Source organism: Synchiropus splendidus, chromosome 4 (genome assembly GCF_027744825.2).
Source record: "Synchiropus splendidus isolate RoL2022-P1 chromosome 4, RoL_Sspl_1.0, whole genome shotgun sequence".
NCBI lineage: Eukaryota > Metazoa > Chordata > Actinopteri > Syngnathiformes > Callionymidae > Synchiropus > Synchiropus splendidus.
The window spans coordinates 2,455,876-2,470,577 of record NC_071337.1 but is presented as its reverse complement, the minus strand read 5'-3'; the positions used below and the strand labels follow the sequence as shown (position 1 = coordinate 2,470,577).

Here is a 14,702-nt window from a genome sequence, read left to right as displayed (position 1 = left end):
GAAGTGCGGGAGGTGGTTAAAACAACAACACTTAAAAAAACGTTTCCATTATTTTGTCCAAGCCCTGTAGCGTTCCGTTATGAGTTACTGACACCCAGCGGCTTTATAAGACATACAACTTTCATAAGAGCAATGACATTCATGAAACCAGCTCAAGCTTTAATCTACTTCCTCTCAGACTCCACTTCCGGTGGCGCTTTTATTTACCGCAGATTTAAAGAAGTTTAAATTCAACCTGCTCATTTCCTCCTCACCCACCATGAAAACGATAATACAAAAAAAATGAAAGCGCAATTGACGTCTAAATAGTACACGTTAGTCTTTACTGCTGATACGCATGCTATGTGACGTCATCGCGCTACCGGTCACGTGAACAAACTGCATCGCCGGGTCGGACTTCGCCGGGAGAAAAGCTCGTGCGTGAACATGTTGACGTTCAGTCTGACGCTCGTGCGACAGTAAGTCCTATTGTGTTGGTGCGCTCGTGTGTGTGTGTGCGTGTTGTTCCTCAAACACAATTGGCGTCGCGACTCAGTGACCTGCCGCAGCTCGGAGACACTTGTCTGCGACCGAGTTCTGCTTCTCAGCCCTGGTTGTTGTGTCTTCACAGCGGAGAGACGCAGTACAACAAGGACAAGCTGCTGCAAGGTGCGTCCGTTTTTACCTGTCCCTCGCTGACGTCATCAAAGTATCTCGTTATAACGCTGCGGCCATGTTAGTTATGTTAGTAGCCGTTTATGATGCTACCTTTAGCCTGGGTGTGCGAGTGAGGTGTGTCCGAGTGTGTGTGTGTGGAATTAGCTCATCTACCCTTGTGAGCAAAAGGACCGTTTTGCTGGTCCCCACAAATCCAAGCCTCAGTGTGAGGGTTCAAACATCAAAATATCTGGGTCCCAGTCTGGTCCAGAGTCCTGGTTCAGGTGAGCCATGTGTTTTGGATGGTTTGATTCAGGGGGAGAGGCTGGGGAAAGGGTGATGACCTTGAGAGGTCCTCACTAGGATGTGTGAGACGTGTGAGATCACGTGTCTCTCTCTCTCCCAGGTCAGGGCGTGGACACCACTCTGTCCGAGGTTGGGGTTCAGCAGGGTGAGGCGGTGGGTCAGTACCTGTCGGGTCTCCACTTCCATCATGTGTACGTTAGTAACCTGCAGCGCACGGTTCAGGTACGAGCCTGTCCTCTCAGTCAGCTGGTCATGTGACAGGAAGGAAGGAGGAAGTGGTCCTCAAAGTGTTTCCGTCACCCGACTTGTGTTGCTTTCCTCAGACAGCTGAGCTCATCCTGAGGAACAACTCGCTCTGCTCTGGGGCTGAGATGGTTCTGGAGCCACTGCTCAGAGAGCGGGTGAGACCCACACACACACACACACACACGCAGGACCTCAGGGGCACCGCCCTCCTAAAGCTGTCCACCCTTTCAGAGCTTCGGTGTCGCCGAGGGACGACCCAAGGAGGACCTGAAGAACATGGCCAACGCCTGTGGTCAGTCTGTTCGGCAGTACACGCCACCAGGGGGGGAAACTCTGGAGCAGGTGAGGCCTGCCGCTCGCCCTCCTGCTGCTATGACATGATGTGATGCTGCCTGAGACCCTCCTGCCCTGGGACCCTCCTGCTCTGACTCCGGGGGGAGTGTTTATATTTTGTCTAGTTTATATGAAAGGTGTTTCTTCCATCTTGGCCATGGAAATGAACGCTGGTAAAACCTCTGAAATGACGCGACGACATGCCTCAACCTCCCCACACATTCACTGCAGCAAACCTTCCCCCATGGGCTTCTGCTCCTCAGTGTTTCAGCCAGGAACACGTGGCTACCGTGGGGGCACTGAGCAGCCAGGTGGTCTCTCTCAGGAGTTGCTGCTTTGAGAAGCCTGTGTCTTGAACCTTGAGCCCTCACTGGTGACTCTCTGCTCCGTGTTTGGGAGGGTCCTCTGCAGAGGTGGGCCTCTCAGGTGGACCCTCAAGGGGGTGCTCTGAAAAGAGTGCGCTCGTGCAATTCCAGTAGGTGTTGCTCTTCGACTGATGGAGCAGAACCGGGTGTGGAAGGGCTCCTGCCTCGGTGGAGTGACTCAGTCTAAATCTGTCTGGTATCATAGCTGCAGTGTTCCATTCTGAGCGCCACCTACGGCAGGGCGCTGTAGAAGCAGCAACCCCTGGTGGTAGTTTCTCCTGTGTGTGTGACCTGCTGCTCTGCTGATGGTGCCGTGGCTCTTGTTGCAGGTGTTGGTGCGATTTAAAAAGTTCCTCCGGAGTCTGTTCCGACAGCTGCTGGACGCTCACAGCCAGGAGGCGTCGGACACGCGCGGGGCTCCGCTCTCGGCCGGCGAGGAGGAGGAGGAGGGGGGAGCGGCGGCCGGCCTCCCCGACGACGGCCTCCAGGGGGTGCCGGTCCACGTGCTGCTGGTCAGCCACGGCGCCTACATCCGCGTGGCGGTGCGACACCTGATCGAGGACCTGAAGTGCTCGCTGCCCTCGGGAGCCAAGATGTCGCAGCTGCTGTCGCCCAGTCCCAACACGGGAATCAGCCGCTTCGTTCTCAGCGTCAGCCAGGCGGAGTCCACGCCGGCGCTGGACGCCGCTCGCTGCGTCTTCGTCAACAGGAAAGGCCACCTGGACCGGCTGTAACCCAGGGACGGCCGCTCCTGACACGGCTCCTCAGCGCCAGCTTTTATTTTTCTACAGCGTCTAAGTTTCTCGTGTGGGATGTGCAATATGGCCGCGCGTCTGGTGTAAACCTCGGTTCTTGAAATAAAGAGCCCAGACGTGTCCAGGTCAAAGCGCTTCTGTGTCTGAGTCACGTCTCCGCTGCTTTAGATCCGGAGCTCAGAACCCGCCTCTGAACCTGCCTCTGCCTCCTCCTGACACTTGGGCACCAGCTTCAGTCTCCAAGAAAGACAGAAACACAAGCGCAATCTGTGTGTGGGGGCTTGTTTATCCAAACTAGTGGGGACCAATGCCTGACAAAACACGATCCTTGTGGGGACCTCATGCCTTCGTGGGGACTTTTGGACGGTACCCACAGGTCCTAACTTCAGTTTGAGGCTTAAAACTTTCAGTCTGGTCCCGGTTTAGGTGAGCCATGTGTTTTGGATGGTTAGGTTTAGAGGGAGAGGCTGGGGAAAGTGTGATGGCCAGGAGAGACCCTCACAAGGATAGAGAAAGACAAGTGTGCATGTCTGTGTAGGCTTGTTTATCCTACTCAGTGGGAACATTTGGCTGGACCTCACAAGGTTAAGCCTTAATATGAGGATGAAAACGTCAGGTGAGCCATGTGTTTCGGATGGTTAGGTTTAGGAGGAGAGGCTGGGGAAAGGGTGATGGCCAGGAGAGGTCCTCACAAGAATAGCAATAGTGTGAGTGTGACCTGCTCTGCTTAAAAACAAGCCACAAATTCTGACTTCATAAAACAATACATGATCAAACCACTGATATAAATCGACGTGGCGACGCTACTGCCACCTGCTGTCCGCTCGCTGTCCTCACTGCGTCGGAGAGGTCGTAGGTTGGAGTCTTGGCTCCTGCTGAGGCTCCTCCTCCTCAGACTTCCGGCCCGCCTGGTGAGGTCTTGCGCGGCGGTTCAGGCGGAGAGAAAGAGAGACGGAGAGACCAGCTGGGTTTTCCATCACCTTTATTTCCACTTCACATCCGCGGCTCCACCTCTTCATAAATATCATAAATAAAAGTCGTGGGCGGGATTTAAATAAATAAATAGTGCTGGAATGGTGTCGGGCTTTGGCTGGCGGCGACCACCGGGACCAGCACCTGATCCGGACTGGACTCGTGTTCTGTTCCTCAGACCGGCTGGGAACTGAACGAGGGAAGACAGGTCTTTGATATTTGGAAACAACAACGTTTGAACAACACAAAACAGCATTTTACTGAGCCACGAGACGAGAATAAAAGTCCGTCTTTCCTGAACCATTTCCCTAAAAACACAGAAACAAGATTACAACAATAAAAAGTATAAAACTCTTAAAACTACTGCGATATGATTTGTACACTCATTCTTGTTGTGATTAGCAGGTCATAAGCTAATGGCGCTAATTAGCCTCAGGCAGCTGCAGCTAGCAAAGAACGAAAGGCACCTGTTGAATCGCTGAGCGACTGGCTAGCAATGTAGCGGCCACAGCTAATGCAGAAGAATCACCAGGTGAAGCTGTAAGCTAACACTGTAGGACCATGGTTCATCACGTTTGATGCTAACTTTTACACTCAGTTCTAGCCACTGAGCTAACATGGACCGAGTCATGTGAGGCGCTGCTTTTGGATCAAAAAAGGGAAGAGGCACATGCTAGCCAGGTAGCGCGAGCTCATGCTAACACGAGAGTGCTGGTGATTTGCTCAGGGAAACAGAAACATGCTGCGCAACGCATATGCTAACAAGGCGACGCGTGTGACGTTATTGAGCCTTTAAATGTGTGTGTAAATGTTAACAGGGTAGCTACGAGTTCTAACGTGTGTGGATGTGGCGCTAAACTAGTGCTCTCACACGCTACTTCAGTCGGCTAACGCCACAGTGCTAATAAGGACTGTCCATGTGACTGCAGGGTCAGCAGGTCAGCCCACAGTGCCGGCGCTGCGGGGGCTCGCCAGATGGGCCGAGTGGGCGCTCCAGGGGTCCTGCGGGTCGGGCTCCGCCACAGTCTCGCGGGACACATTCCGCTCCACGTCCCCCGGCTCCGTCTCCAGGTCCAGGTCGGCGTCGTCCTCGGGCACGGCCTGTGAGTCCGAGCCGTCCTCGGTCTGACCCAGGTAAACCCGGTGCGGGTCGGACGGGTCCACCACCTGGTTCCTCTTCTCACGGTGCAGCAGGAGGCGCTCCAGTGGCACCGTGTTCTTCTTGGGGAGGAAGAGTGCGGTGGCGGGCAGGTTCTGACCCACCAGGAAGACCTGCCGGGAGCCCTCCAGGTTGAAGAGGATGCCGGTCCTGCTGGAGTAGAAGACGTCCCGGTTGTTCTCCAGAAGCTTGTGGTTGAAGAGGCAGTCGTCTCTCAGGCAGGTGGGCTGAGGAGAGGCGGAGCAAACCGTCAGAAACGCAACGCCGACCTTCCCGTCCAGTTACAGGCGCAGCAGACCAATCGGTTTCATTCACGTTCATGCAACCAATAAATCCAGAAAAGAAGAAGTATTCTCTGAAAAAGTAAATTCAACCTTAAAATAAAAAACGGTTTCCTGAGCTTAAACCTGAGTTGTTTTTCAACGTAGTTTTCTATTTTAACCCTGAAACTTTCCAAAACGTAATAATCAAAGCCTCTCGGAAACATACCTTTTAACTGACCCCAATATAAGTTTAAAAGTATTGCAGTTTTAATGACCTTGTATTCAGAGTTACAAAAACACCACTAGAACCAAGACATTGAAACAGGATTTATTAATAATAATAATAATAATAGTTATTATTTTATAAAAGAGAAGAAACACCTAGATATTTCAGCGGCAAAAAAGAAGAAAGATGCACGTCAATTTTAAATCAATGTTAAATACAATTTCACTGTCAAAAAATTAATAAATAATATAAAAAAAGAAATTTATATTATATTTTTCCTAAAATCACATCTCATTTATTTGGCAAAAATATTTTATGACATTTGCGCTGACATAACTCTAACCCTAACCCTAACCCTAACCCTAACCCTAACCTTAACCCTAACCCTAACCCTAACTACAACCCTAACCCTAACCTTAACCCTAACCCTAACCCTAACCCTAACTACAACCCTAACCCTAACCCTAACTCTATCTACAACCCTAACCCTAACTACAACCCTAACCTTAACCCTAACCCTAACCCTAACCCTAACCCTAACCCCAGGATAAGTTTAAAAACAGATTATTGCAGTTTTAATGACCTTGTATTCAGAGTTACAAAAACACCACCAGAACCAAGACAGTGAAACAGGATTTATTAATAATAATAATAATAATAATAGTTATTATTTTATAAAAGAGAAGAAACACCTAGATATTTCAAAAAAAAAAGAAAAGATGCACGTCAATTTTAAATCAATGTTAAATACAATTTCACTGTCAAAATAATTAATAAATAATATTAAAAAAAAATTATATTATATTTTTCCGAAAATCACATCTCATTTATTTGGCAAAAATATTTTATGACATTCGCGCTGACATAACCCTAACCCTAACCCTAACCCTAACCCTAACCCTAACCACAACCCTAACCCTAACCCTAACTCTATCTACAACCCTAACCCTAACCCTAACCCTAACTACAACCCTAACCCTAACCCTAACCACAACCCTAACTACAACCCTAACCCTAACCCTAACTCTATCTACAACCCTAACCCTAACCCTAACCCTAACCCTAACTCTAACCCTAGCCCTAACCCTAACCCTAACCCTAACTACAACCCTAACCCTAACCCTAACCCTAACTACAACCCTAACCCTAACCCTAACTACAACCCTAACCCTAACCCTAACTCTATCTACAACCCTAACCCTAACCTTAACCCTAACTACAACCCTAACCCTAACCCTAACTCTATCTACAACCCTAACCCTAACTACAACCCTAACCCTAACCCTAACCTTAGCCCTAACCCGAACCCTAACTACAACCCTAACCCTAACCCTAACTCTATCTACAAGCCTAACCCTAACCCTAACCCTAACCACAACCCTAACCCTAACCCTAACCCTAACTACAACCCTAACCCTAACCCTAACCTTAACCCTAACTACAACCCTAACCCTAACCCTAACTCTATCTACAACCCTAACCCTAACCCTAACCCTAACTACAACCCTAACCCTAACCCTAACCTTAACCCTAACAACAACCCTAACCCTAACCCTAACCCTAACCCTAACTACAACCCTAACCCTAACCCTAACTCTATCTACAAGCCTAACCCTAACCCTAACCCTAACCCCACTATAAGTTTAAAAACAGAGTATTGCAGTTTTAATGACCTTGTATTCGGAGTTACAAAAATACCACCAGAACCAAGACATTGAAACAGGATTTATTAATAATAATAATAATAATAGTTATTATTTTATAAAAGAGAAGAAACACCTAGATATTTCAGCGGCAAAAAAGAAGAAAGATGCACGTCAATTTTAAATCAATGTTAAATACAATTTCACTGTCAAAATAATTAATAAATAATATTTTAAAAAAAATTATATTATATTTTTCCGAAAATCACATCTCATTTATTTGGCAAAAATATTTTACGACATTCGCGCTGACATAACCCTAACCCTAACCCTAACCCTAACCCTAACCCTAACTACAACCCTAACCCTAACCCTAACCCTAACTCTATCTACAACCCTAACCCTAACCCTAACCCTAACCCTAACCCTAACTACAACCCTAACCCTAACCCTAACTCTATCTACAACCCTAACCCTAACCCTAACCCTAACTACAACCCTAACCCTAACCCTAACTCTATCTACAACCCTAACCCTAACCCTAACCCTAACTACAACCCTAACCCTAACCCTAACTACAACCCTAACAACAACCCTAACCCTAACTCTAACCCTAACCCTAACTACAACCCTAACCCTAACCCTAACTCTATCTACAACCCTAACCCTAACCCTAACTCTATCTACAACCCTAACCCTAACTACAACCCTAACCCTAACCCTAACTCTATCTACAACCCTAACCCTAACCCTAACTACAACCCTAACCCTAACCCTAACTCTATCTACAACCCTAACCCTAACAACAACCCTAACCCTAACCCTAACCCTAACCCTAACTACAACCCTAACCCTAACCCTAACTCTATCTACAAGCCTAACCCTAACCCTAACCCTAACCCCACTATAAGTTTAAAAACAGAGTATTGCAGTTTTAATGACCTTGTATTCGGAGTTACAAAAATACCACCAGAACCAAGACATTGAAACAGGATTTATTAATAATAATAATAATAATAGTTATTATTTTATAAAAGAGAAGAAACACCTAGATATTTCAGCGGCAAAAAAGAAGAAAGATGCACATCAATTTTAAATCAATGTTAAATACAATTTCACTGTCAAAATAATTAATAAATAATATTTTAAAAAAAATTATATTATATTTTTCCGAAAATCACATCTCATTTATTTGGCAAAAATATTTTACGACATTCGCGCTGACATAACCCTAACCCTAACCCTAACCCTAACCCTAACCCTAACTACAACCCTAACCCTAACCCTAACCCTAACCACAACCCTAACCCTAACCCTAACCCTAACCCTAACCCTAACCCTAACCCTAACTACAAGCCTAACCCTAACCCTAACCCTAACCCTAACCCCACTATAAGTTTAAAAACAGAGTATTGCAGTTTTAATGACCTTGTATTCGGAGTTACAAAAACACCACCAGAACCAAGACATTGAAACAGGATTTATTAATAATAATAATAATAATAGTAATTATTTTATAAAAGAGAAGAAACACCTAGATATTTCAGCGGCAAAAAAGAAGAAAGATGCACATCAATTTTAAATCAATGTTAAATACAATTTCACTGTCAAAATAATTAATAAATAATATAAAAATAGAATTTTATATTATAGTTTTCCTAAAATATAATATATTTTATTATATATTATATACTAACCCTAACCCTAACCCTAACCCTAACCACAACCCTAACCCTAACCCTAACCCTAACCCTAAATACAACCCTAACCCTATCTACAACCCTAACCCCACTATAAGTTTATAAATAATATAAATAATATAAAAAAAGAAATTTATATTATATTTTTCCTAAAATCACATCTCATTTATTTGGCAAAAATATTTTATGACATTCGCGCTGACATAACCCTAACCCTAACCCTAACCACAACCCTAACCCTAACCACAACCCTAACTACAACCCTAACCCTAACCCTAACCCTAACCCTAACTACAACCCTAACCCTAACCCTAACCCTAACTACAACTCTAACCCTAACCCTATCTACAACCACAACCCTAACCCTAACCTTAACCCTAACTACAACCCTAACCTTAACCCTAACTACAACCCTAACCTTAACCCTAACTACAACCCTAACCCTAACCCTAACCCTAACCCTAACCCTAACCTTAACCCTAACTACAACCCTAACCCTAACCCTAACCCTAACCACAACCCTAACCTTAACCCTAACTACAACCTTAACCCTAACCCTAACCCTAACCCTAACCCTAACCTTAACCCTAACTACAACCCTAACCCTAACCCTAACCCCACGATAAGTTTAAAAACAGAGTATTGCAGTTTTAATGACCTTGTATTCGGAGTTACAAAAATACCACCAGAACCAAGACATTGAAACAGGATTCATTAATAATAATAATAATAATAGTTATTATTTTATAGAAGAGAAGAAACACCTAGATATTTCAGCGGCAAAAAAGAAGAAAGATGCACGTCAATTTAAAATCAATGTTAAATACAATTTCACTGTCAAAATAATTAATAAATAATATTTAAAAAAAATTATATTATATTTTTCCGAAAATCACATCTCATTTATTTGGCAAAAATATTTTATGACATTCGCGCTGACATAACCCTAACCCTAACCCTAACCCTAACCCTAACCACAACCCTAACCCTCTAACCCTAACCCTAACCCTAACTCTATCTACAACCCTAACCCTAACCCTAACCTTAACCCTAACTACAACCCTAACCCTAACCCTAACCCTAACTACAACCCTAACCCTAACCTTAACCCTAACTACAACCCTAACCCTAACCCTAACCCTAACTACAACCCTAACCCTAACCCTAACTCTATCTACAACCCTAACCCTAACCCTAACCTTAACCCTAACTACAACCCTAACCCTAACCCTAACTCTATCTACAACCCTAACCCTAACCCTAACTACAACCCTAACCCTAACCCTAACCCTAACTACAACCCTAACCCTAACCCTAACCCTAACCCAACCCTAACCCTAACCCTAACCTTAACCCTAACCCAACCCTAACCCTAACCCTAACCCCACTATAAGTTTAAAAACAGAGTATTGCAGTTTTAATGACCTTGTATTCGGAGTTACAAAAACACCACCAGAACCAAGACAGTGAAACAGGATTTAATAATAATAATAATCATAATAGTTATTATTTTATAAAAGAGAAGAAACACCTAGATATTTCAAAAAAAAAAAAGAAAAGATGCACGTCAATTTTAAATCAATGTTAAATACAATTTCACTGTCAAAATAATTAATAAATAATATTAAAAAAAAAATTATATTATATTTTTCCGAAAATCACATCTCATTTATTTGGCAAAAATATTTTATGACATTCGCGCTGACATAACCCTAACCCTAACCCTAACCCTAACCCTAACCCTAACTACAAGCCTAACCCTAACCCTAACCCTAACCACAACCCTAACCCTAACCCTAACCCTAACCCTAACCCTAACCCTAACCCTAACCCTAACCCTAACTACAAGCCTAACCCTAACCCTAACCCTAACCCTAACCCCACTATAAGTTTAAAAACAGAGTATTGCAGTTTTAATGACCTTGTATTCGGAGTTACAAAAACACCACCAGAACCAAGACATTGAAACAGGATTTATTAATAATAATAATAATAATAGTAATTATTTTATAAAAGAGAAGAAACACCTAGATATTTCAGCGGCAAAAAAGAAGAAAGATGCACATCAATTTTAAATCAATGTTAAATACAATTTCACTGTCAAAATAATTAATAAATAATATAAAAATAGAATTTTATATTATAGTTTTCCTAAAATATAATATATTTTATTATATATTATATACTAACCCTAACCCTAACCCTAACCCTAACCACAACCCTAACCCTAACCCTAACCCTAACCCTAAATACAACCCTAACCCTATCTACAACCCTAACCCCACTATAAGTTTATAAATAATATAAATAATATAAAAAAAGAAATTTATATTATATTTTTCCTAAAATCACATCTCATTTATTTGGCAAAAATATTTTATGACATTCGCGCTGACATAACCCTAACCCTAACCCTAACCACAACCCTAACCCTAACCACAACCCTAACTACAACCCTAACCCTAACCCTAACCCTAACCCTAACTACAACCCTAACCCTAACCCTAACCCTAACTACAACTCTAACCCTAACCCTATCTACAACCACAACCCTAACCCTAACCTTAACCCTAACTACAACCCTAACCTTAACCCTAACTACAACCCTAACCTTAACCCTAACTACAACCCTAACCCTAACCCTAACCCTAACCCTAACCTTAACCCTAACTACAACCCTAACCCTAACCCTAACCCTAACCACAACCCTAACCTTAACCCTAACTACAACCTTAACCCTAACCCTAACCCTAACCTTAACCCTAACTACAACCCTAACCCTAACCCTAACCCCACGATAAGTTTAAAAACAGAGTATTGCAGTTTTAATGACCTTGTATTCGGAGTTACAAAAACACCACCAGAACCAAGACATTGAAACAGGATTTATTAATAATAATAATAATAATAGTTATTATTTTATAAAAGAGAAGAAACACCTAGATATTTCAGCGGCAAAAAAGAAGAAAGATGCACGTCAATTTTAAATCAATGTTAAATACAATTTCACTGTCAAAATAATTAATAAATAATATAAAAAAAGAATTTTATATTATATTTTTCCTAAAATCACATCTCATTTATTTGGCAAAAATATTTTATGACATTTGCGCTGACATAACCCTAACCCTAACTACAACCCTAACCCTAACCCTAACCCTAACCCTATCTACAACCCTAACCCTAACCCTAACCCTAACCTTAACCCTATCTACAACCCTAACCCTAACCCTAACCCTAACCTTAACCCTAACTACAACCCTAACCCTAACCCAACCCTAACCACAACCCTAACCCTAACCCTAACCCTAACCCTAATCCTAACCCTAACCCTAATGCTAACCCTCAGGGGCAACAAAGAAGAAAGGTGCATGTTAACTTAAAATCAATTGTAAATACTATTTCACTGTCAAAATAATGAATAAATAATATCAATAAATATTTTTTATATTATATTTTTCTTAAACCCCAATAATAATAATAATAATAATAATAGTTACTATTTTATAAAACTGAAGCTGGTGAAGAGCAGTGAAATCATAATGAAACGTTCCTGAGAACATGAAACTCACTTGGGTCACTTCATGTTATTGAGTCCAATAAACGTTTCATTGAGTTTCATTTGAGAAAAAAAAAGTTTGAAAGACTCTAATATTTCAGTTTTTATTACCATGTTTTGAAAGTCACAAAAACACCACCAGAACTGAGACACCGAACCAGGAAAAAAATATTTAAAAATGTAAGGAAATGACAATAATAATACGATTTTGTATTATGTTATGAAACTGAATAAATACCTGGTTGTTTAAGGGGCAATAAAAACTTTAACTCGATTTTAAATATTATTTCACTGTCAAAATGACAAAAGTATATTGTTTTAATGACATTTTTTTCTAAAATCATATCCCAGTTATTGGCCATAAATATTTTATTAAGAGGGTTTTTTTTTTAACAAATGATTTGCTGGTTTCTACTTTGAACCCATGAAGCTGGTGAATGTTGAATATTGAATATATTTCAGTTTTATTAGGGACTTAACTAAATGGTTAGTCTTCCAAAAATCGGTTCCATCAGAACCAAGGTACTGGACCAGAAAATAAAGAGGAGCAATAAATGAGCAAAACAAAGGACAAAACAATATTTGTTTAAACCCATCAATTCTGTCTCATGAAATAGTTTTTAAGTTAATTTTGAGGATTTTTTTTTTTTTTTTTGAAGAGAAAAAAAGTGGGCGAAAGGAAGGTCCGGGTTCGGTTCTTACCGACGTGAACGGGTTCCCCTCCAGGTCCAGGCAGAGGAAGCGACTGCTCTTCACCCCGAATATGGCCATGCGGTCCCGGCTCTCCGCCTTCAGGACCAACACACCTGCCGGACAACAGCGATCAGAGTCGGCACCAGCGCAAGTGGACCGCGCGGCGGAACCTACTGTAGGAGCTGCGGCTGCTTCCCCTGCGGACGCTTCCATCCAGCCGGATCTCCAGGTAGAAGTTGTGCAGCTCGGTGGAAGTCTGCAGGTGGATGTATCTTCTCGGGTTCCCCCAGTTGGACCCGACCAGAGGCGACGGGTTCTGGACCGAGCCGGACAGCGGGTGTCCGTGAACGAGCGCGATCAGCGCGGGCAGAACCAAGTCCCGAAGCATCCTGGTTCTGGTCTCACTCTCACTGCAGCTGGCGGCGGGTACGGTTCCGGACGCTCTTGTCCCAGAGTTCGGATCCGGGCCCTATTTAAGGAGCGCGCGCGCCCCCCCGCTCACCCGCGACGCCCCCAAACAGCGGAAGGGCCACATCTGGATGTTTCCACTCGCTGCTGCTGGTCACCTCCGTGACGTCACGCCTGCAGACGGCCGCGCGGCGCGACAGTTTTGTTTTGTTTTTTTGGCCAAAATGAAACATATAGTTATGAAGACGCCCAATACAATGTCAAATCACTGCACAGGTTTATGTGGATGGACGATATAAGCATCAGAAACATATAAATGAAGATGACAATAAAAAAAGAAATTCCAAAACTAAACAAAAATAAAAAATAGATAAATAAAACAGGATGTAAAATAAAATATACATATTGACGCGAGGGGGTAAACTCATTTAAATGGAGATTTAAAATTGAGAGCAGGTAGTTATTAATGTTTATGCTTTTTGTTTGGTGGAATTGAAATATTGTTTGTGTTTCAATGCAGACACCAATTGAGGAAGGGGATCTGTGGGCATCTCAGATTTAGGGATGTGGAACTTGGCTGAGTTTCGAATGAAATGGATGATAAAATAAGATGGAGGCAAATGCTCTTCACATAAGGACAACATTCTAAATGGTTAAAAATGAGTTATTACGCTGTTATTACTGACGATCTCCCGCCATAAAATCTTCACCTCTTTAAAGCTGATTCAGAGGACGACTTACAGAAATGACAAGTGGTGTCGATGTCTTTCTAAAATCGTTGCTCAATAAAGAGGACAGAGCGCGGCGCGGCAGGTGAGCAAGCAGCTGGTGACGTCACAGCGGATCCCAGCAATGAACTAAGTAGAAGCAACAGGTCCCGTCTCACCGGTCCAGCTGCAGCTTCCGCGTCCAGCCACCAGAGGGAGCCAACCACCGAGCAGAGCGCCTTCGCGCTTGCTGAGGTTCAAATGGGTTTTTGGTTCGGATTCATTCCTCACTGTGGGAAGACCGACGAGTCGCCTGTTTCACACGTTACACGGGAAATTGTGTTAAAACGTAAGAAAAAGTGCTCGACGAAGGAAAAAAACGTATTCATTTGCGATTTAAAATACAACTCTACGATCATTAACTATTTGAATGGCACGATTTTATGTGCGATAAATGAAATAGAAACAAACATTGTTTCTCAGAAAAAATTAAATAAAAATAATAACACAATGGTGGAATTTAAATAAAACAAATTTCATTCATGTCGACCAATCACAGCGACTTTACTGCTTAATTCCCACAATTGAAATGTAGAACAGAGGGAAGTCAGAAGCGGAAGTGAGTGGTGCAGCGTCAGCCCAACACTATAAACCAACATGGCTGACCTCCAGCTCCATCTCTCTGCAGGCTGTTTCTGTTTCTACATCAACAGAGCAGCAGCTCACACACA

The 14,702-nt window shown here is 43.1% G+C and overlaps 2 protein-coding genes across 3 annotated transcripts; one reads left to right on the top strand and one right to left on the bottom strand.

The window, feature by feature from the left end:
• The first annotated feature begins 255 nt into the window (after positions 1-255).
• On the top strand, positions 256-2,761 carry tigarb (TP53 induced glycolysis regulatory phosphatase b). 2 transcript variants are annotated; one of them, XM_053863261.1, is made up of 6 exons: positions 256-458; positions 611-648; positions 1,043-1,164; positions 1,266-1,343; positions 1,420-1,530; positions 2,216-2,751. In XM_053863261.1, the coding sequence occupies exons 1-6, from the start codon at positions 427-429 to the stop codon at positions 2,618-2,620; spliced, it is 786 nt and encodes a 261-aa protein (XP_053719236.1). In that variant the 5' UTR covers positions 256-426; the 3' UTR covers positions 2,621-2,751. The 2 variants fall into 2 exon arrangements, with proteins under 2 accessions (XP_053719236.1, XP_053719235.1); XM_053863260.1 differs by lacking the exons at positions 256-458; positions 611-648 and adding an exon at positions 657-920 and having other exon boundaries at positions 2,216-2,761.
• An 862-nt stretch (positions 2,762-3,623) lies between these two features.
• On the bottom strand, positions 3,624-13,288 carry fgf23 (fibroblast growth factor 23). Its single transcript, XM_053863290.1, has 3 exons — positions 13,031-13,288; positions 12,866-12,969; positions 3,624-4,999 (listed from the first exon to the last, which is right to left on the bottom strand). The coding sequence occupies exons 1-3, from the start codon at positions 13,242-13,244 to the stop codon at positions 4,553-4,555; spliced, it is 765 nt and encodes a 254-aa protein (XP_053719265.1). The 5' UTR covers positions 13,245-13,288; the 3' UTR covers positions 3,624-4,552.
• Between the last annotated feature and the right edge of the window lie 1,414 nt (positions 13,289-14,702).

What these genes read in the sequence shown, in the direction of transcription:
- tigarb (XM_053863260.1), top strand. Translation starts at nt 713, where the DNA reads ATGTTAGTTATGTTAGTAGCCGTTTATGATGCTACCTTTAGCCTGGGT. An exon ending in AGCCACTGCTCAGAGAGCGG is followed by an intron (nt 1,344 to 1,419) that starts GTGAGACCCACA and finishes CCACCCTTTCAG; the next exon opens with AGCTTCGGTGTCGCCGAGGG. An exon ending in GGGGGGAAACTCTGGAGCAG is followed by an intron (nt 1,531 to 2,215) that starts GTGAGGCCTGCC and finishes CTCTTGTTGCAG; the next exon opens with GTGTTGGTGCGATTTAAAAA.
- fgf23 (XM_053863290.1), bottom strand. Translation starts at nt 13,244, where the DNA reads ATGCTTCGGGACTTGGTTCTGCCCGCGCTGATCGCGCTCGTTCACGGA. An exon ending in AAGCAGCCGCAGCTCCTACA is followed by an intron (nt 12,970 to 13,030) that starts GTAGGTTCCGCC and finishes GTTGTCCGGCAG; the next exon opens with GTGTGTTGGTCCTGAAGGCG. An exon ending in AGGGGAACCCGTTCACGTCG is followed by an intron (nt 5,000 to 12,865) that starts GTAAGAACCGAA and finishes GCCTCTCCTCAG; the next exon opens with CCCACCTGCCTGAGAGACGA.